Here is a 23,795-nt window from a genome sequence, read left to right as displayed (position 1 = left end):
TGGAATACTCAGATAAGGTTTGGTGAACATGTCTTACCTTGGAATACCTCAGGTAAGGTTTGTCAAACATGTCTTCCCTTGGAAAACTCAGGTAAGGTTTGGTGAACATGTCTGCCCTTGGAATACCTCGGGTAAGGTTTGTCAAACATGTCTTCCCTTGGAAAACTCAGGTAAGGTTTGGTGGACATGTCTTCCCTTGTAAAACTCAGGTAAGGTTTGGTGGACATGTCTTTCCTTGTAAAACTCAGGTAAGGTTTGTTAAACATGTCTTCTTTTGGAAAACTCAGGTAAGGTTTGGTAAACATGTCTTCCCTTTGAAAACTTAGGTAAGGTTTGGTACATGTCTTCCATTGGAAAACTCAGGTAAGATTTGGTAAACATGTGTTCACTTTGAAAACTTAGGTAAGGTTTGGTGAACATGTCTTCCCTTGGAAAACTCAGGTAAGGTTTGGTAAACATGTCTTTCCTTGGAAAACTCAGGTAAGGTTTAGTAAACATGTCTTCCCTTGGAAAACTCAGGTAAGGTTTGGTAAACATATCTTCCCTTGGAAAACTCAGGTAAGGTTTGTTGGACATGTCTTCCCTTGGAATACTCAGGTAAGGTTTGTTGAACATGTCTTCCCTTGGAAAACTCGGGTAAGATTTGGTAAACATGTCTGATAAGGTTGGGTGAACTTGTTTGCCCTAGGAATAAATCAGGTAAGTTTTGGTTAACATGTCTACCCTTGGAATACCTCAGGTAAGGTTTGGAGAACATGTCTCCCCTTGAAATACTAAGGTAAAGTTTGGTAAACATGTCTGCCTTGGAAAACTCAGGTAAGGTTTGGTAAACATATCTGTCCTTGGAATACCTGAGGTAAGGTTTGTAAGGTTTGATGAACATGTCTTTCCTTGGAATACTAAGGTAAGGTTTGGTGAACATGTCAGTCATTGGAATATCTCAGGTAAGTTTTGGTGAACATGATTGCCATTGGAATATCTCAGGTAAGGTTTGGTAAACATGTCTGCCCTTGGAATACCTCAGGTAAGGTTTGGTGAACATGTCTGCCCTTGGAATACCTTGGGTAAGGTTTGGTGAACATGTCTGCCCTTGGACTACCTCATGTAAGGTTTAGTAAGCAAGTCTGCTCATGGAATATCTCAGGTAAGGTTTGATGAACATGTCTTCCCTTGGAATACCTCAGGTAATGTTTGGAGAACATGTCTGCCATTTGAATACTCAGGTAAGGTTTGGTAAACATGTCTGCCATTGGAATACCTCATGTAAGGTTTAGTGAACATGTCTGTCCTTGGAATACTTCATGTAAGTTTTGGTAAACATTTCTGCCTTGGAAAACTCAGGTAAGGTTTGGTTTACATGTATGCCCTTGGAATACCTCAGGTAAGGTTTAGTAAACATTTCTGCCTTGGAAAACTCAGGCAAGGTTTGGTAAACATGTTTGCCCCTGGAATACCTCAGGTAAGGTTTGGTGGACATGTCTGCCTTTGAAAACTCAGGTAAGGTTTGGTAAACATGTATGCCCTTGAAATACCTCAGGTAAGGTTTGGTAAACATATCTTCCCTTGAGTTGTGGTATTATTTTTCACCAATTTGAGGATGGAGCTTGGGCCCCCTAGATTGGAAAAATGTGTTGTTTTTACTCATATTGATTAATTTAGCTGTGTTTTTAGCTCACCTGAGCACAACGTGCTCACGGTGAGCTATTGTGATTGCCTTTTGTCCGTCGTGCGTCATCAACATTTACCTTGTTAACACTCTAGAGGCCACATTTATTGTCCAATCTTCATGAAACTTACTCAGATCATGTGTCCCAATAATATCTTGGACGAGTTCTAAAATGGTTCCGGTTGATTGAAAAACATGGCCGCCAGGGGGCGTGGCAGTTTTATATATAGCAAACCTTGTTAACACTCTAGAAGTCACATGTATTGTCCGATCTTCATGAAACTTTGTTAGAACATGTGTCCCAATAATATCTTGGACGAGTTCGAAAATGGTTCCGGTTGGTTGAAAAACGTGGCCACCAGGGGGCGTGGCACTTCTCCTTATATGGCTTTAGTAAAACCTTGTTTACACTCTAGAAGACACATTTTTAGTCCAATCTTCATGAAACTTTGTCAGAACATGTGTGCCAATAATTTCTTGGACAAGTTCGAAAATGGTTCCGGTTGGTTGAAAAACATGGCCGCCAGGGGGCGTGACAGTTTTCCTGATATGGCTATAGTAAAACCTTGTTCACACTCTAGAAGTCACTTTTAAGTCCAATCTTCATGAAACTTGGTCAAAACATGTGTCCCAATAACATCTTGGACGAGTTCGAAAATGGTTCCAGTTGAATGAAAAACATGGCTGCCATGGGGCGGGGCAGTTTTCCTTATATGGCTTTACTGTATGGTAAAACCTTGTTAACACTCTAGAAGTCACATTTGTGGTCTAATTCTCATGAAACTTGGTCAGAATATTTGAACTAATAATATCTGGGCTAAGTTCAAAAATGGTTGAGATCAGTTAAAAAACATGGCCGCAAGGGGGCGTGGCATTTTTCCTTAAATGGCTATTTACTACAAAACCTTGTTAACACTCTAGAAGTCACATTTATTATCCAATCATTATGAAACTTGATCTGAACATTTGTTCTAACAATTGCTTGAGTGAGTTTGAAAATGGTTATGGTTTGTTGAAAAACATGGCCACCAGGGGGGGGGGGGCAGTTGTCCTTATATGACTTTAGTGAAAACTTGTTGACACTATATTAGCCACATTTATTGGCCAATCTTCATGAAACTTGGTCAGAACATTTGTCCCAATGAAATTTTGCCAGAGATTGAAACTGGGTCATATGAGCTAAAAACTAGGTCACAAGGTCAAATATAAAAAAAAACATGTTAAAAGTCACTTTTTTGGTTCAAAATAATCTTCATGAATCAGCTTGCATTTTTTTCAGAATAGTCTAGTTCCTTTGGCTTTCAGGTGAGCGCCTTAGGGCCTGATGGCCCTCTTGTTATCATTATAGGATTAACTTATAGTGCTGGTTAGGGAAAAGGAAAAATGTTGCGATTTAATGGAAAAACTTTTTTATGGAAACCTCCAGTTGGGAACTTAGGGCAGTCGTTTGGGAACAATACATAATTTAGGGTATTGGGAATGGGGCCGAATATATGCCCTTAACATGCTCCAAGAAAGTTTGCTGTCTTAATTGAAAGTAACAAACATTACATGTCGGTTATCCTTGACAATAGATCAAACACATTTAAATTAACACACAATATAATATCCTATGACACTGAAACCCTCCTGTATGCTGATTATCAACACAATTTTCTCGTTATTTGATGGCAATTGTTGATGACAGTCATCTGCAAACAACTTTATCTTCTGTTTCTTATGCAGAGGATATTTTTATTTTAACAGAATATTCAAATCAAAATATTGAATCATTACTTCAGTTTGATTATGTCCCCGGTAGCCTGTAGGGTGGCATATACCAGTTCACTGTCCGTCAGTCCATCCGTCTGTCAGTCAGTCTGTCCGTCCGTCCGAAAACATTAACATTGCCCATAACTTTTGCAATATTGAAGACAGCAACTTGATATTTGGCATGCATGTGTATCTCATGGAGCTGCACATTTTCAGTGGTGAAAGATCAAGGTCATCCTTCAAGGTCAAAGGTCAAATATATGGCTTCAAAGCAGCGCAGTAGGGGACATTGTGTTTCTGAAAAACACATCTCTTGTGTAATCTTCAAATACTTTGCTTTTTTTCTTATCACCATTTAGAGGCTTTTGTTTACCAGCTCTGACTGTCTATTCAGTGTTACAGTTTCAGTTGTGTTGTGCTTCTTCAGGTTGCTGTGGTGCTGGGTTCCTGTACGGCAGGTGGTGCATACGTTCCCGCCATGGCTGATGAAAGTATCATTGTGCGCAAACAGGGAACCATCTTCCTTGGTGGACCACCATTGGTTGGTACCCAATCTGTTGATAGAATTATTTTAGATTTGAGCCTCACTCTTGGAAACAGGATTTAATGCATGTACGTAAAGTGAAGTCCCAGATCAGGGACAACACTTCTAATGTTTCTGTACTTTTTCTATAAAGGAAGTCTCTGCTTGGCAAAAATACAGTTTGGGCGGAAAGTGTCTTCCCTGATGAGCCTGTGCAGACTGCACAGGCTGATCTGGGATGACACTATAAGTACATGTATTAAACCCAGTTTAGGTCATCTAGTGGAGACTTTGTAAAGAAATTTCATTTCTATTCTTTCAAACAAGTGAAGATGTGTACCTGGCCTTTAGAGAAGATCTTCTTGACACACTGTATATATTTATATAAATTTACTTAATATGTTCTTCAATCTACATGGACATGAAATTCAATCTTTCCATTACAATCTTCTTCTAAACAAGTTAGGATGTGGAGTCAATATAGACTAGCACCCACATATCTAAACTTATTAGTATAATGATTAGAAGAGAAAACAAAACAGCAATTGAAATCATTCTGATGGATATAAATGGTTAAAACATATGATTGAAAATGGTCAATAAATGGCAGCCCTGAGTCAGGGGTTGATAACCCTTAGGCGATTATTGTATGTCCGGAGCTATTATCTAGCCATGTCCCAGATAGGCCCCCGGGCTATTATCTAGCCATGTCCCAGCTAGGCCATTTATTAACCTCTTAATAATGAACAAGAAATGTGTTACAGACCAAAGGACTCAAACATTAAAAAAAAATTTAGATATTAAGAGAAAGAGAAAGGGTACCACAAATTATATAGAGGATACATAATGGTATATATCTGATGACACTTTCCGCCTTCAATGGATTTTTGCTTAGAAGAGACTCCCTTTTAAATAAAACAACCATCAAATCAGAAGGTGTCATCTCTGATTAGCCTGTGCAGACTTTCGATGCTTATCAGGGACAACTATTTAGGTGCATGCATAAAGCCCAATATTCCCTTAGCGAGGCTCTTATAATTTTGTCTTGTTCTGAGAAAACAGGGCTTAATTTATGTGCGTAAAGTGTCGTCCCAGATTAGCCTGTGCAGTCTGCACAGGCTAATCAGGGATGACACTTTCCGCTTTAATGGTATTTTTAGTTTCAAGGAAGTCCCTCCTTACCAAAAATCAAGTTTAGGCGAAAAGTATCGTCCCTGATTAGCCTGTGCGGACTGCACAGGCTAATCTGGGATGACACTTTACGCACATGTATTATGCCCAGTTTTATCAGAACAAGACACAAATAATGTGATTAATCATTAAAAATTAGTCAGTGATATTGTTACACCCCAGAACAAAACTAACCTCTAGTCTTTTGTATCTCTATACCAGGTGAAGGCAGCTACAGGAGAAGAAGTGTCTGCAGAAGACCTGGGTGGGGCTGACCTACATTGCAGGTGACTACATGCTGGTAGTGTAGAAAATAGTATGTTTGATATCTGTGACCACATTACTGGTTTGTCCGACAATGTTGATACATCTGCACCAATATTTATATAAGCCTTGCACTGGGAACGGGTTAAATGCATGTTTGTAAAGTTTGGTCTCAGATTAGTCTGTGAAGTTCACACAGGCTAATCAGGGACGACACTTTACACCTGAACTCAATTTTGGTTTACAAGAGGCCTTTTTTCTATTTTATCCCATCATCAGACGTGCATTGTCGAAATAAACCACTGTGGAATAAATTTTCCTCTATTACGGCAGTGCTGAAATATAGCTGTCATGCCAAGGCTCGTGGTTCAGATTTTCTAAGCCTCGCAAAATAAACTTTGCTTTATTCGGCACCGACCTAGTATTCTCTATTTCTGTGTTCAGCAAGAGTGGTGTGACAGACTACTACGCTCACGATGACGGGCATGCCTTGCACCTTGCCAGGAACTGCATCAGAAACATCAACTATAAAAAAGACCCACAGGTAGGTAGCCTTGGCATTGTGACGTGTTCTGTGAAAACTGGCCTTAATTCATGTGCGAAAAGTCTCGACACAAATAAGCCTGTGTAGTTTGCAATGACTAATCAAGGTTACTTTCTGCTTTGATAGTATTTTTCATTTAAAGGAAGTCTCTAATTGGAAAAAGTCCAGTTTAAGCACACAGTGCAGTCCCAGATAACATGGCATATGTCCCGGATTGTCCAGGATTTTCCCAGAAATGAAGAATGTGTCCCGCAGTCCCGAAAATCTGTCAAATGTCCCGGATTTTACAAAATCTAATATACATGTACCTTATCTTAGGCTTAAATGCACCTCGAATCTGTGTTCCCACTAATCGGCAGCGTCTCCATGGCAATGCCTACCCAAAAGGTAACTACGATACGTGTCAAAATCAATCAATTAACAGGGGTCCTGTTATCATATCCATTGTCTCACGTTCGCAGTCAAACCGAAGAGGCGGCATTGTTTAATGTGGTTTTTAATTGTCTTTAATATACTACATTATAATTTCCCGCTGCAAAAGGGCAAAGGAGTTATTCACACATCTGAAGTCCAACATCATAGTGTAAAAAATTAAGTACAGATCTCAAGGTTCGCTGCTCTACGAAGTTTTTATGCGGCCGTGGATACACCCATGCGTTTTCTGCAGATAATGTGACATGGACACAAAAGCAATTTGGTGCTCTTTTCTAACACGAAAAAACATGTGGCTTGTATCTACTTAAGGAAGAAGTAATGTTTCATTTGACGTTAATAGATCTTGTGTATTTTGGATAGGCTTTTGAACTTAGCAATTTACAATGTGAAAAAAAATGCGTACCAAAAAGGCATATATGTCTATAAATATCGCTATATGTATACATGTCCTGGAAAATCGGCAAAAGTCACTGAAAATTGAGCTCAATGTCCCGCCATTGGTCTGAAAATTTATAGCATGTATGAGTCTGATAAGCTTGTGTGAACTAAATAGGGTAAACTGGGACGGCACTGTACGCTAATTTTTCCAATGGATAAATGTATTTGAGACTTTACAACTTTAATTATTATATCTGAAGAGCTGTGAATTTTTCGACAAATGGAAGATTTTTTATTGAAGAAAAATTTTTGTATGAATTGGTATATAGTTTTGTAAATATGATATGATAAATGGACAGAATAATCTTGAAAAATTGTAAGTCTAACAGTCTATTTTTTCTTGTTCAGGTAACAGTGACCTCCCCTGACCCTCCATTGTATTCAGCAGACGAACTTTATGGCATTGTGGGAGGAAACCTGAAAAAGACATTTGATGTCAGAGAGGTACACATGTTTTAAATTCATACTTTTGTTTTTTACTTTAATAAATGAAAACAAAAATTACTATTATGATGTCTCTTATTTCTGTAGACATTATTTGTTAAAAAAAAGCTTTTCTATTGTATGTTTGTATGCAGGAATTATATTGATTAAATCGACATAAATGTTAAACCATATATGAGTGGCAACTTCAGTAAGATATCGAAATTTATTAAAGAACCAATTGCCGTTCAGAGCTAGTTGTTATTGAATGAATAATGTCTTGTTAAACAAAATATATTGAGAAAAAAAGCTTAATTACATTAATTCAATTATAATTAATATTTCTTTGACATTTTAAAATTATCACACACATGTATTATTTTAAACCAGGTTTTCCGAAGGAAAAAACTGGTTATTAGATTGGCGAATGCGGGCGGGCTGGCTGGCTGGCTGGCTGGCTGGCGGGCTGGCGGAATAAGCTTGTCCGGGCCATAACTATGTCGTTCATTGTCAGATTTTAAAATCATATGGCACATTTGTTCACCATCATTGGACGGTGTGTCGCGCGAAATAATTACGTCGATATCTCCAAGGTCAAGGTCACACTTTGAGTTCAAAGGTCAAAAATGGCCATAAATGAGCTTGTCCGATCCATAACTATGTCGTTCATCGTCAGATTTTAAAATCGTTTGGCACATTTGTTCACCATCATTGGACGGTGTGTCGCGCGAAATAATTACGTCGATATCTCCAAGGTCAAGGTCACACTTTGAGTTCAAAGGTCAAAAATGGCCATAAATGAGCTTGTCCTGGCCATAACTATGTCATTCATTGTGAGATTTTAAAATCATTTGGCACATTTGTTCACCATCATGGGACGGTGTGTCCCACGAAAGAATCACGTCAATATCTCCAATGTCAAGGTCGCCACGACTATAAATAGATTTTTTTTTTTTTTAAATTACAAAGGGGTTTATTTTTTTTGGTCATTTCAAAAGTTCAGTTTGAGTTTTCTCCCTTTATCAGATTTTTTTTTCACAATGAAAACCTGGTTTTGTGACAATTTTGTCCCTTGTTTCCTGTAATTTAAGTGTGTACAAAGAAACATTTATTGTGTGTATTTCCTTAATTCTTTAGGTTATAGCCCGTATAGTGGATGGAAGTCGTTTTGATGAATTTAAAGCATTATATGGGGAAACAATAGTCACAGGTTTGTGTTCCTTTCTTTTATTTCTTTCCAAAGAATTATTTTTTTCTACCAATACATCTACTTGTTCATTTACTTTTACATCTTTAATGATGCAATATCATGCATCCTTTGAAATTTAAGATTTCGTTGACAATTTTATAACTGAACACTTACATTAATGAAGGATGAACAAACACATTTCCTTGTATGGAGAAAATGAAAGAAACCATAATTGTTCCCCTTAAAATTGAGTCAATAATATTCATATAAGATGCAGTTTAAATTTCTCAGTAATCAATTAGTTTGTTATGGGCATACCTTTTTGCAGTTGCATTGTACTTGTGCCCTGTTTAACATTTTAATTGCTGAGAACACATTGAACAAACTCTGTATGAAAGTTCTGTGATAGTAGCAGTGAATCTTGTAAATCATGATCAGAAGATACTTTTTCAGGGGAAACAGGGCTTAATGTGTGTGCGTTAAGTGTTGCCCCACATCCTGTGCAGTCTCCTTAGGTTAATCAGTGACAACACTTTCTGCTTGTATTTATTATGTGTTTAAAAGAAGTCTCTTTTAATTGAAAATCCAGTCTTTATGGAAAGTGGTGTACCTGTGCGATCTGACAAGCTAATCTGGGATAAAATTTAACACACATGCATAAAGTCCAGTTTTCTCAGAACCGGTCTCGTTTGTATTGCTGTGCCTCCTGTATTGCAGGTTTTGCAAGATTATGGGGTTATCCAGTAGGAATAATAGGAAACAATGGAGTATTATTTGCGGACTCAGCTTTAAAGGTACACAATATTCTTTTTGAATTTGGAATGGAAAACTTAATTACAGTTCAAGTCCACTGATACAGGTTGCTACTAGACATGGGAAAAGTGGAAAGTCTACTGATACAGGTAGCTACTAGACATGGGAAGAGTGGAAAGTCCACTAATACAGGTTGCTACTAGACATGGGAAGAGTGGAAAGTCCACAAATACAGGTTGCTACTAGACATGGGAGGAGTTGAAAGTCCACTGATACAGGTTGCTACTAGACATGTGAAGAGTGGAAAGTCCACTGATACAGGTTGCTACTAGACATGGGAAGAGTGGAAAGTCCACTGATACAGGTTGCTACTAGACATGGGAAGAGTGGAAAGTCCACTGATACAGGTTGATACTAGACATGGGAGGAGTTGAAAGTCCACTGATACAGGTTGCTACTAGACATGGGAAGAGTGGAAAGTCCACTGATACAGGTTGCTACTAGACATGGGAAGAGTGGAAAGTCCACTGATACAGGTTGCTACTAGACATGGGAAGAGTGGAAAGTCCACTGATACAGGTTGCTACTAGACATGGGAAGAGTGGAAAGTCCACTGATACAGGTTGCTACTAGACATGGGAAGAGTGGAAAGTCCACTGATACAGGTTGCTACTAGACATGGGAAGAGTGGAAAGTCCACTGATACAGGTTGCTACTAGACATGGGAGGAGTTGAAAGTCCACTGATACAGGTTGCTACTAGACATGGGAAGAGTGGAAAGTCCACTGATACAGGTTGCTACTAGACATGGGAAGAGTGGAAAGTCCACTGATACAGGTTGCTACTAGACATGGGAAGAGTGGAAAGTCCACTGATACAAGTTGATACTAGACATGGGAAGAGTGGAAAGTCCACTGATACAGGTAGCTACTAGACATGGGAAGAGTGGAAAGTCAACTAATATAGGTTGCTACTAGACATGGGAGGAGTGGAAAGTCCACTGATACAGGTTGCTACTAGACATGGGAGGAGTGGACTAGACATGGGAGGAGTGGAAAGTCCACTAATACAGGTTGCTTCTAGACATGGGAGGAGTTGAAAGTCCACTGATACAGGTTGCTACTAGACATGGGAAGAGTGGAAAGTCCACTGATACAGGTTGCTACTAGACATGGGAAGAGTGGAAAGTCCACTGATACAGGTTGCTACTAGACATGGGAAGAGTGGAAAGTCCACTGATACAGGTTGATACTAGACATGGGAAGAGTGGAAAGTCCACTGATACAGGTTGCTACTAGACATGGGAAGAGTGGAAAGTCCACTAATACAGGTTGCTACTAGACATGGGAGGAGTTGAAAGTCCACTGATACAGGTTGCTACTAGACATGGGAAGAGTGGAAAGTCCACTGATACAGGTTGCTACTAGACATGGGAAGAGTGGAAAGTCCACTGATACAGGTTGCTACTAGACATGGGAAGAGTGGAAAGTCCACTGATACAGGTTGATACTAGACATGGGAAGAGTGGAAAGTCCACTGATACAGGTAGCTACTAGACATGGGAAGAGTGGAAAGTCAACTAATACAGGTTGCTACTAGACATGGGAGGAGTGGAAAGTCCACTGATACAGGTTGCTACTAGACATGGGAAGAGGGGCAAGTCCACTGATACAGGTTGCTACTAGACATGGGAAGAGTGGAAAGTCCACTGATACAGGTTGCTACTAGACATGGGAAGAGTGGAAAGTCCACTGATACAGGTTGCTACTAGACATGGAAAGAGTGGAAAGTCCACTGATACAGGTTGCTACTAGACATGGGAAGAGTGGAAAGTCCACAAATACAGGTTGCTACTAGACATAGGAGGAGTGGAATGTCCACTGATACAGGTTGCTACTAGACATTGGAAGAGTGGAAAGTCCACTGATACAGGTTGCTACTAGACATGGGAAGAGTGGAAAGTCCACTGATACAGGTTGCTACTAGACATGGGAAGAGTGGAAAGTCCACTGATACAGGTTGCTACTAGACATGGGAAGAGTGGAAAGTCCACTGATACAGGTTGCTACTAGACATGGGAAGAGTGGCATGACAATTCTGGGGATATTTTCTAGTAGATTAACCCTTTACCACTTTTCACACACTTGTAATCCATTAGAAAGTTATGTTTAATTGAAGACCTTTCTTACTAGATTCAAGTTTTTATGCTCCCCCAAAAAAATTAGGGGGGGAGCATATAGTCGCCGCTTCGTCTGTCCGTCCCTGTGTTCTTCCGTGTGTCCGTCCGTGCGTCCGTCCGTGCACATTTTTGTCCGGGCTATTTCTCAGCAACTAAAGACCGGAATTCAATGAAACTTTATGGGAAGCTTCACTACCAAGAGGAGATGTGCATATTATCAGGGGGATCTGGTCGGATGATTTTTTACAGAGTTATGACCCTTTGAAAATTTCCATTAACTGTACATATAGTGCAATTCTTGTCCGGGCTATTTCTCAGCAACTAATGAACAGAATTCAATGAAGCTTTATGGGAAGCTTCACTACTAAGAGATGTGCATATTATTAGCGGGTTCTGGTCGGATGATTTTTCACAGAGTTATGGACCTTTGAAATTTTCCATTAACTGTACATATAGTGCAATTCTTGTCCGGGCTATTTCTCAGCAACTAATGACCGGAATTCAATGAAACTTTATGGAAAGCTTCACTACCAAGAGGAGATGTGCATATTATCAGCGAGTTCTGGTCGGATGATTTTTCATAGAGTTATGGCCCTTTGAAATTTTATATAAAAAAATTCTTGTCCCCCCAACTACTGTGCCCTCAAGACGTTTCCTTTTATCTGAATATATAGTGCAATATTGTGACAAAAAAACCTTTGGGGAGCATCACACATCTCCGACGGTTTCTTGTAAAGACTTTATTACCAAACCTTAGATACTGATGAGCAGCTAATAACATAAAACCTGAACAGACTGCAAGTTACTCGCAGGCTGTTCTGGTTTTATGCTGTTTGCACATAGCAATTTTAACTTTGGCTCTGTGTGGGAAAGGGTTAATAAATGTAGTGAATGTTCAAGTCCGACAGTTGTAATAAGGGTTTTCATTATGATGTATTAATTTGCCATTGAATATTTGTAAAAAAAATATTAAATTTCAACAGATTTTTAATTGTTTGCTTTTTACCTAAAGGCACTAGAGGTGGAAACCAAAGAGGAACAGAGACCAATGTTTTTTTGCTCTATTATTTTCCCTTGTTGCGTTTTGTTCAATATAAATTATAACTGTTAACTAGCCATATAGTTGTGTTCAAAGACTAAGCATTTTAGTTTTTTAAGAGCTTTTTAGTAAGTTTTTTTATGCTGACTGAATGGGTAATTTCAGTATTAAAATTATTTTATCTGTTGTTATTTTTATGCCCCCGGTAGGGTGGCATATAGCAGTTGAACTGTCCGTCAGTCAGTATGTCAGTATGTGTGTATGTCAGTCTGTCCATCCGTCCGAAAAAAAAACTTTAACGTTTGCCATACCTTTTGCATTATTGAGGATAGAAACTTGATATTTGGCATGCATGTGTATCTCATGAAGCTGCACATTTTGAGTGGTGGAAGTTCAAGGTCAAGGTCATCCTTCAAGGCTAAAGGTCAACAAAAAAAAACAAAAAAACATTCAAAGCGGCGTTCTCATGAAGCTGCACATTTTGAGTGGTGGAAGTTCAAGGTTAAAGTCATCCTTCAAGGTCAAAGGTCCAAAAAAAAAAATTATTTCAAAGTGGCAAAATAGGGGGCATTGTGTTTCTGACGAACACATCTCTAGTTTGTCATATTTTTTACAACTGCTGTCGGGATCTTGTATTTTACAGGCAACCCATTTTATAGAGTTATGTTGTCAAAGGAACATTCCACTGCTGTTCCTGCAAAATATAACAGGTTTGTGTGTGCAGTATCTTGCTGTAATCTTGTGAAAGGAAATGATTAAGATTTACAATAAATAGTAAAGTGAAAAATGACAGATCTTTTTTTGATACTCTGAATTATTACTTATAAATTAAGACTAAGCCTTGCATTCATTAAATCCATATTGTGAACTAAATTATTTTCCTTATTTTAAAAATTTAAATAAAAATGTTCTTACTTTTTTCTGTGTACTTAACATAACATTGCTATTAAGCCTGTGGGGTATGTCTAAGTTTATTATCTCCTTCTACACCTGAGACATCATTTAACGAGGACCTGAACTGTGTCCCTTTACCTTATATGAGGACCTTTCAGAATAGAAATTCATGGATTGGAGTCACAAATCTGAAAGACAGCATCTATATTTTTCACATATGGACATTCTTTTTCTCTCCCAGGGTTCATGGTAGGCCGTGAGGCAGAGGCAGGTGGAATTGCGAAGCATGGGGCCAAGATGGTTACGGCGGTGGCATGTGCCAAGGTTCCAAAGCTGACTGTGATCATTGGGGGCTCGTATGGGGCTGGCAACTATGGGATGTGTGGCAGAGCTTACAGGTCTGTATGTGGCAGGGCTTACAGGTCTGTATGGGGTAGGCAACTATCGGGATGTGTGGCAGGGCTTACAGATTAGTGGTTTAACCCTTTCACACAAGAAAGTGAAAACGGCTATATACAACCAGCATAAAACCAGAGCAGTCTTCGAATAACTTACAGTCTGTAAGGGTTTTATGCTATTTGTTGCTCATCAGTAATTTAGGGTTGAAAATTTGGAAATATAGGCTTTAAAATTTGAATATAGTATAGTTGAATAAAGTAAGAAAGCTCTTCAATTAAATTTGATTTTCAAAGGGACTACCAACAAGTCATAATATGTATCTAAGCGGTCAAGGTTTAAGAGGAAAAATGGTTGCTTTAAAAAAAATATTTAAAAAAAATAGGTAAGAAAAGTTGGAAAATTTTGTGTATGGCTTCTAAGCAAATCTTGCTTTATAGGTTAAATTGTCTTGGCATATTTATGTCAATGCCTTTTGTTAATTTAAGTGATGTTTTAAGTAGTAAATGAATCAATATCAATCATAAAGGTTGATACATGTGTGGATTATACTGATTATTATAATTATATAACAAATTATATAAAATAATAATGTTTTGAGCCATAAGTAAAATGTAATGTTTGTTCAATTATCTGGAGGCTTGTATTCTAATAATATAACAAGATAAGTATTGATGCAAAGCATCAAAGGGCATCAGGAATTTCAGTGTTAAAGGCACTCAATGAAGTTACATGAAATGATTTTTTTTCTAATGTAAATATTAATATATTGGCCGAGTATTTTAAACAAAATAGAAAAAGATACTGGTATAACCATTATCTATAATTTTGTGTTATAACCCCCAAATAACCATTATTTATTATGTTGTGTTATAACCCCAAATAACCATTATCTATGATTTTGTGTTGTAACCCCCATATACGTCATAGTTCATTTTATTTACATTGGTTTCCTTTTTTTACTGGCATCCGTGTGCAGTTTTCATTAATGGAACAGAACTGTGTAGGTTTTAAAAAATCTGCTTCATCTTGTAAGCGTAATTTCATATTTTTCTCAACTTCAAGGGGAGATGATTCTGAACTTATTCTTACATTGCTCATTTACGATAGGGGTTGAGTACACATTGATATGAAAACACTGTAAAAGTTTGAAAAAAAAATGAATGAAAACTGTAAATTGCATAAAGAAGCTGCATTTCACAATACTTTGAAATTCAGTAAAAGATCAAAATAGATTTATTGCTTTGATATTCATCATTTTCAATACGGTTCGAGTAATACTGATATAAAAACACTTAACAAGTTTGAAAAGATTCAGACGAAAGTTGTGAAATCTTTTAAACAAGTGGAAATTGTTTATTTTGTAAAATATAATAGAAATAAATTCTGGACTTATTGTCCCGATGTTTCTCATTTAAAATGAGGGTAAAAATGCTCATTGATATGAAGACACTGTAAGTTGGAAAGAATCTGATGAAAAATGTTGACATAATCACCTAACCAAGCAGTTTTTCACTTTTATTTTTAAATTCAAAGAGACATAATTCTGGACTTATGGTCCAATATTGCTCATATAGAGTTTGGGTTGGGTCCTCATTGATAAAAAAAAAAATGTGCAAGTTTGGGAACAATCGGATGAAAATTTTGGACTTCGAACAAAGATTTCAACATTTCTCAAATTCTAAGGAAGATAACTATTGATGTAATGGTCGGATAATGCTAAAGGGCCCATACCACCTGGATAGTGATACATGTCGCGCTTCGCGCTCTATATGTGGTTCTTTTAAAAAAACAACTCCGAGGAGTGCTTGACTCTAGGGAAACGGGTTGCTGGGACACAGCTCCTCCTTGATAAGCGGCTTCTTCCTTTATCGCAACTCATTGTTACAATCAATAATACGTGTCGCGCTTCGCGCTGTATATGTGGTAGGGATAGTACTTAGGGCCTATGATAGACAACCATAAAAATACATGGATAATAGATGTGTTGTTTGCATTTATTTGTTAATATAAAAACACATGTATTTTTATTACAATTTATGCATTTCTGGAACATGTACAAGATATTTAAGTGATGTAAGAAATTTTAATTAACGTTGTCACCACGCGGCATCCATTAATTTTATTAAAAATTTCCAATTGTAGTTAAATGGATTTTAAAATGTCTTCATAAAATAAAGCTTTATTATATCTATTAACCTGACATAAAAAACAATTGTCAGCCGCCAAACTGTTCCGTTCGTGCCGGAATCCAGGATTGAACCGGGGGCCTTTAGATGATTGTTGCATAAATAAATTCAGTCTAACGCTCTCCCAACTGAAATATTCCGGCTGACATCATTTATGTACTGCTATTTGGTGAAGTTGTGTATAGCGATCTTTTTTATATGTCTATTAATAAACTAATACATTGTACGTTTTCGTACCACTACGCCTTCCAATAAACTTGCTTGTGGGATAGGTCGTCAAATATCATATTACATTGATTCTCCACTAAATAAGCAAATTAGAAAAAACACAAAATAAATATATTTTGATTATGTTTTGTTTTTATACAAAACCAGAAAGTTTCGCGTATTTGCCCAGCCCCTGTGATCTTTCCCCTGTGATCAGTTGTGGATCAGTTATTAATTACAACAATTAGCTTTGCATTCTTGGCAATAAATATTGTCATAAATGTAATTGGCACAAATGCAGTACTAATTTACACTTATTTACAAAAAAAATCACCACTATGCAAGATATTCTTAAAACAAAAATATACATTGATCTGTAAAATAACTTCTCCTCCCATAAGCGAAAAAAAATTGCATTACATACTAGTCGCCGCTCTCTAAAGCGACGCCAATAAATATATATTAACATCTTTTAATAACAAATTTGTCTGATGTTTTGTTTAACCAGAACCATTACTAACTGAAAATATGCACAGAACATTCTAGTCTCTATAGTCTTAAACGTTGTTGTTTGAATGACTCCATGAGCCTTTATCTGGGAATATTGGGCTATATGCATATTGTAAATTGTCGTCCCAGATTGGCCTGTGCAGTCATCACAGGCTAATCAGGGATAACTCATTGCGCCTAAACTAGAATCTTGTTTATAAGAGACTTCCTTAAAACTTAAAATTTCATAAAAGCAGAAAGTTTGTCCCTGATTCTGAACAGGCCAATTTGGGGCGACACTTTACGCATAAGAATTAAATCGGTTTTCCCAGAAAGCGGCTCAATTCTTCTTCTTTCAGTCCCCGGTTCCTGTACATGTGGCCCAATGCACGCATCTCTGTGATGGGTGGGGAGCAGGCTGCCAATGTGCTGGCACAGATAACCCGTGAACAGCGAACCAGGGAGGGCAAGGAGGTAGGAAATGGCTCTCCCATGTAGTACATTTTAGCCACGCTCTGGCAAAACGGGTGCATGAACAAAAGTGTGGTCCCAGATTAGCCTGTGTAATCAGCACAGGTTTATCAGTGAAAACCCTTTCTACACTTATGGGGGGGGGGTTTGTTTAAAAAAAGTCTTTTCTTAGCAATTATCCAGTTAAGGCCTAAATTCGTGTTCATGATTAGCATGCACAGGCAAATCTTTGGCAACACTTTATGCGCATGCATTAAGTCCCAATTTTACATTTATAATGGTTAAATATTGACTTATTTTCCGGAATAATTAAAAAAAATCCCATGGAGTGCAGCCACTTATCTAAATATTGACTTTTTATGATAACGGGTGAATAAAAAAGATCACTTGTATTCTACTTAAACAGACATCTTTTCTCATGTGTTTTTTTTTTTGCTTAAAAATGTGTTAATTGGTAGATTTAATGATTTGCAAACTTTTCTAATATGGAAGCTGTAAATTTATTAGTCCTAAACCAGTATCACTGAACTGAGGCAAATATCTAGAATCACAAAGGTGCATGGTTGCTGCCCAAAAGGGGCCTAGTGGCAAGCAAAACTATTCCAGTGGCATTATCTTAGTATGCAATAAATCTAGGGAATTGCTTAGTTAAATGCTTGTATTTTATGTTTTCCACAGATTTTCACAGCCTTTGTGTTTAACAACCTAAGAGGGCAGGAGTGGATAACCAAAACAGAGCACGGAACAGCTCCCTCCTATTTTTTGCATTTTTATTTGTTGTACAGTACAGCTCACGCAAAACAAACATATTCCGCGATCCGCGGAGTCAGACGCTAGCTTGTGTTCGCGGAGTCGACTCGGAATCGACTATCTGGTCGCCGAGTGGCCGCGTCTGTCCGCCGAGGCACTCCGCATCTCGTCTCCGCGACTCGCCTCGGCATGATGCCGAGTACTTTGTTGATGATGTCGAGTCATTCGGCGGACAATCGTATTCATTATAATTTACAATGTACATGTACCTCGGATAGAAATGGACTCCGAGTTTCGCATCATAAAATTTATTACATGGAGCGTTACTACGTTGCGAAACAATTCACTACATAATATATTGACAATAAGGTTTTGCATCATCTGTCCAAATTTTCTCTATTAACTGTTTCTTAACCATTTCCCTGATAAATGCGTTTAATCCCGAGCCTATCTTTTACCACATACATTGAATTTTCCCGTCTCTATCCATTACCCGCTAGTCTCGTGTATTCCACTTTCAAATGCAAATTCTGATTAATACTGACGAGAAAAGTGCTCAAGAAAACTCATTAACACAGACATCCAACATTTTTCTAAAATATCAAATGAATTTCGGCATATGTTTCTAATAAAGATTTGATGAAATAGGTGTCCAATCGGGACAAGGGTAACACAAATAAATACATGTATATGCCCATGATATTTTCATGTCCAGTGTTTATCTTAAACAAAAAGCGCGCGAAAATAGGCGTGGGTGAATTTATTGATACACAAAACTACGTAGCGTAGACAACATTGTAAAACTTCGTAGTGAATTTCCATTTGAGTACCGGGGTATCTCGCAAATGATTTTGACATTTTCCTGAATAAAATTGAAGTCAAAAACGCTGTATCATTTTCATATTTAAGTTCGTTCAATATTGCAACAATTACTTATTGTATCTGATTGCACACAAAGTGCCGTGTAAAGTTAATATTCTTTTACAACAACCAATAAACAGCGTCATTTATATTTAGATTTTATGCAACATGTATAAGTCATTTTCTGAAAATTGGGAGAAAGGAAAAGCGATTTTTCGAAAATAAACCAACGTTTTTTTTTCATTTAATTTGTCATAATTATTTATATTTTGTTTTGTCTGTGTATGTTTGATTGGTTCTCATTTGTTTTAAGCAAATCTTATGGAAAAAATATCGTAATGGTAACTGCCCCGTTTCCGAGATTATATACGAGAATTACTTCGATATGTTTACTGATAAATTATGGTTTTGACAGACGACACGTGCTTATCTAAAGTGTGTGTTTTTGTAATACACGGGATATTGGATTATCGGTGCTTGATTGAGCAATAAAACAGACGCAGTCGGCGGTTTTCAGAAGGCCTTTTGTACTGACCAACATAATAATAAATAGTGCACGTGCTTATCTAACATTAAGGGATAAAACACACGGGGGACTAGACACTTTGTGCTTGTTTGGGCCATAACCGGTGGTTATTTTCAGTAGCACACGTGTCCAGAAACTAATGAGTTCGGGTTATAAAGCACTGAGATTATGATCTGAAAACTGCATGGAGTCTGAAATGAAACAAAATGCCGACAAATCAAATGATTAACCGCCTAATGTTTCAGTATAAAAAAAATGCCGACAAATCAAAAGATTAACCGCCTAATGTTTCAGTATAAAATTCGATATTTTAAGGCGGGGTTCTCACTGCATTTCCTTTTGCATTCGCATACGCTTGTATTACTTGTTATATCCTCGTATTATTTACACAGATTTATTAAAATAACCATGAAAATGCTCACGCTTTTCAGGCAGATAACGTGATATTACACAAGTCATCTTTATTTTTGCGCAATTTCTATGAGAACAGCAGATTTTCAAGTGTATTTAATTGTCACAATAATGATACTGTTTTGCGTCGCAATATTATTTTGGTAGTTTTATTTATGCCGAGTTTAATGTTTCTATATATTGCCCGATAATTTCGATTATTAAATTTATATAAAGATGCAACATGTACTTGGCCATTTCTGAAAATCGGGACGAAGTGAAAGTAATCATTTTTAAATATAAACGAATATAAGTTTTTATCAAAATTGTCAACATTATTTATATTTGTTTTCTATGTGTATAGTTGTTTGGTTCTCATATGTATTTTCGCAAAACTTATGATACTCAATATGTTATTTTCGATGTTTAAAGCAAATCTTGTTTCCGAGATCACGTTCGGGATTAAACTGTGTAAGGTTCATTGATATGGTTATAATGGCCTACAAAATCATTATGTATGAAGTTCCGTATGCAGAGAAGCTGACCAAAGGTTTACACAATCACGCAGAAGTAAATATATCAACGTATTATTTGTATCTGTTTCTAATAATCGTTTATGTAAAAAATATTTAACATGTGTTATAGTATATAATAAATATTTGTATTTTTTTGGCGAACCGCCGCGTGTAAAGACGCGGCGTGATGCCGCGGATCGATGCCGAGGCAGGAACAGACGCGGCGTAACTCCGCGAATTATCGCGGAGTGCCTCGGCATGATGCCGAGGGAATACTCGTTCTGGATGCGGAGTAATTTCGAAAACAAAAGAGTGTGTCCGCGGCGTAGCCGCTGATTTTGTTGGTTTTGCGTGAGCTGTACTGTATTTATTTTAACAATATTCATGGTTGCCATGGTTTCAGTGGACAGATGAGGAAGAGAAAGCGCTTAAAGATCCAGTGATCCGTAGATTTGAGGCGGAGGGGAGTCCGTACTTCTCTAGTGCAAGGTTAGCATGCTGTAATCAAAGTTAATTCCTGATGAAAGTGATAGGATTATATTGGAATGGGACTAGAATCTGAGGGAGGGGGGGGGATTATAAAAAATTGTGGTATGCTCATGTCGGTTTGTTGTCTGTTGGTTTTATGATGGATTATATTGGTCTATTTATCCAACATTTTCATCAGATCTCCACCAAATGAAATAAAAATATTTAGGCTAGGTTAAATTGTCAGCTAATAAACCTTGTATGTTGTCCATTAAAGGGCTCAAGATTCTGTTTCACATTCTTCATGCCAGTTTTCATCAAGTGCAAATATGTTTGTTATAATGCACGCATGTCCAAGTAGTAGTAGTAGTAGTTGAAGTAGTAAGTAATAACTGGCATGCAGCAATAGTTCAGACGTTACTTGGTTAAATAAAGGTATTGTTGGAAGTTGTGTTGATTATGGTAGCAGCAGCAAACTCAAAATTGATAACTTGTATTATGAAAGACATAAATATTCTGACCCTGCTCTGAGAAAATGTGGCTTAATTTATATGTGCGTAAATTCCCATCCAAGATAAGCCTGTGACAGGCTCATCAGGGCCAACACTTTCTGCTTTTATGATATTTTTTATTTAAAGCCAGTCTCATCATACACAGGCTAATCTGAGATGAGACTTAACGCACATACATTAAACCCTGTTTTCCCAGAGCACGGCTTAGTTGCTTTAAACCAATACCATTTGCTGTCTTTTCAGACTCTGGGATGACGGTGTTATAGACCCAGCAGACACCAGAAATATTCTCGGACTATCATTGTCGGCAGCCCTTAACCCAGAGAAACAGAAGACGCAGTTTGGTGTGTTCCGAATGTGATATATTGGTTGACATGTATGGGAATAACTGGGGCTATCAGGGCTTTGTGGTTAATAGCGTGTTAGATAAATTATCTCTGGTTGGCCAAATTTGTAACTTTCTCACTAGATTGTTGTTTTACAGCTATTTGTGGTTGAACAATTTGGCTACTTGGTAACTAAATGATTCTATGACTGAGGAACAAAACTAATTGTGGTAACACACATTGGTTTCTTCCTAACTTAAACTACAACATCATTGCAACAAAGGATGCTGTGTTCAGAATAAGACCACACTTGTCTGAACATCTGAACGTTTTTCTACAACTACTGATAAGTAGAATTTATGTTTTGTCTTGATCTGTAGTAATCATGCTAGTGATTACAAATATGGTACAATTTATGCATTTCTGGAACAAATTAGATGTAGCATCTGATGAAAGTTTTAGATGGAAGTTTTATGATAATAAATGTCCTACAAAATTTATTACATAAAGTAAATTTTTTTTCGTTTTTCTTGGAATGAAAAGATATGTAGACATAATATGAAGTATTGCAACATAACTCAACACAAATGGTTATTTGCTTACACTATATATCCACTGCCATGCCAGTCATTGTTATTCTTTTATTTTAATTGTGAAAAAGTTGAATGGCATTCATAGAAATGCGATGGACTATATATTGCTGTGCATAAGAATGTTTTATTGTGCTGTTGACAGTATAGTACATCTAGCTCATTGCTTTAGTGTTTGTTTTATTGATGGCAGCAATCACTAATTTTTGTATAAATGTTTTTACACAAAGCAGTGACATTATCAAGCTTTGATTGTGTGAAAACGATGATTTTTGTATTGATTAAATACTCAACTGCAGAATTGTTAAGAAAGCTGAATTTTATGTCATACTGAAAAATCAGACTGATCAAAATGATTATTTATATGGCACTGTGTATGGGTAATATGTTTTATTGTTGTGGATCGCTTCCGACAATCCTAATTGATAAAATACATATTTTACGCAAACATCGCTCTGTTGTGTGTAGAAGTCTATATATGCTATATTTAAACTTAAAAACACAACTTTCAAGGGATGAGTTATTTGTAAATAAACAACTTGCTATAATATGGTACTTTTTGTTGTAAGTGCCATAAAGGGCCTCGAACTTGTTTATTAGTCAGCATAAACAGATACTGCATAGCCATAAGTTAGGGAGATCCATGATTTAAAGAATGTCATTGCATGTACTCTACTACCAGTTTTAACAAAGTTTTGAATTATACCAATAAGTTAAATTATACCAATAAGTTGAATGCTATCGCTTTTGTCAATCTATTCTCCTAATTGAGAATACTTTGAGGGTTTTTTATGTCCCCAAAATTTAGTCGTCAAGTTTCCAAATTGTTCTCCGCCCGTCTTTTTGCATTTTTTGCTTTCCGAACTCTTACTCAATCAATCTTTCATCTGATGGTCTTAGTTACACTTTTCTTAAAATGTCCATAAGCATAAAATGGAGTCCAAGTTCAATAACCTGGCAAATCTCGCCAAATAATTACAGACGGGGCTATAAATAACTTTTGGGGTATATTGGGTAAATCACCCCCTGTTTTTGACAACAATTGGGATTTTGTAAATTCAATAGAGTTTTAGCTAAAAAATTTCACACCCTACTTTTGAGCTTAATTGGTTTTTTCACCCTTGGTTTTTTAACTCAATTGGGTAATTTGGGGAATTACATATATAATATTATAAAAAGCTACTAAGGTTACTATATTATTCATACTCATGGAATTTAAAAAGGTACCTGTACATAGCAACAAGTAATTACTGAATTTCTTATCAAAGTGCATTCATTTTTGCGTTGAATAAGACCAAGTTCGTGAAAATCGCTGCACAATTGATGAAGTTATGGCTGTTCAAAGCGATGCACCCGTTTTCGGGTCATTTTTAGTTGAATTCCTTGAAAATGAAAGTAGAAATCGGACGGGTCTACGAATAACAACAATAATACCCCAAAGATTGATAACCACTGGAAAAGACTGCCTTCTTTTCTTCATAGGAACTATCCGATACATTTTTGTACCGAAAAATAACCAGTCTAAAAAAACGCCCGGTGTTCGTAAGAATTGCGTTTTGTGACGCAAGGTTTTTTACTGGAATTACGTTATTAAATTTGTATTTGCGTTTTTGTACGCTTTATTATGCCCCCCTTCCAAGAAGAGGGGGTATATTGTTTTGCACATGTCGGTCGGTCGGTCTGTCGGTCCGTCCACCAGATGGTTTCCAGATGATAACTCAAGAACGCTTGGGCCTAGCATCATGAAACTTAATAGGAACATTGATCATGATTCGCAGATGACCCCTATTGATTTTGAGGTCACTAGGTCAAAGGTCAAGGTCACTGTGACCCGAA

General features: G+C 37.2%; 1 protein-coding gene across 1 annotated transcript in view; it reads left to right on the top strand.

The window, feature by feature from the left end:
• The window catches only part of LOC127876487 (methylcrotonoyl-CoA carboxylase beta chain, mitochondrial-like), a 42,505-nt gene extending 19,996 nt beyond the window's left edge, over nt 1-22,509 (top strand). The window contains exons 7-17 of the mRNA XM_052421800.1: nt 3,846-3,959; nt 5,334-5,398; nt 5,820-5,919; nt 7,141-7,236; nt 8,353-8,425; nt 9,122-9,198; nt 13,019-13,085; nt 13,511-13,667; nt 16,910-17,024; nt 20,467-20,552; nt 21,287-22,509. Coding sequence (XP_052277760.1) covers nt 3,846-3,959; nt 5,334-5,398; nt 5,820-5,919; nt 7,141-7,236; nt 8,353-8,425; nt 9,122-9,198; nt 13,019-13,085; nt 13,511-13,667; nt 16,910-17,024; nt 20,467-20,552; nt 21,287-21,404 — 1,068 coding nt within the window. The 3' untranslated portion in view covers nt 21,405-22,509. The remainder of the gene's footprint in view (nt 1-3,845; nt 3,960-5,333; nt 5,399-5,819; nt 5,920-7,140; nt 7,237-8,352; nt 8,426-9,121; nt 9,199-13,018; nt 13,086-13,510; nt 13,668-16,909; nt 17,025-20,466; nt 20,553-21,286) is intronic.
• Nucleotides 22,510-23,795: the final 1,286 nt, after the last annotated feature.

Source organism: Dreissena polymorpha, chromosome 4 (genome assembly GCF_020536995.1).
Source record: "Dreissena polymorpha isolate Duluth1 chromosome 4, UMN_Dpol_1.0, whole genome shotgun sequence".
Lineage (NCBI taxonomy): Eukaryota > Metazoa > Mollusca > Bivalvia > Myida > Dreissenidae > Dreissena > Dreissena polymorpha.
Note: the sequence above shows the minus strand (reverse complement) of the source record. Positions and strands in the feature narration are given on the sequence as shown.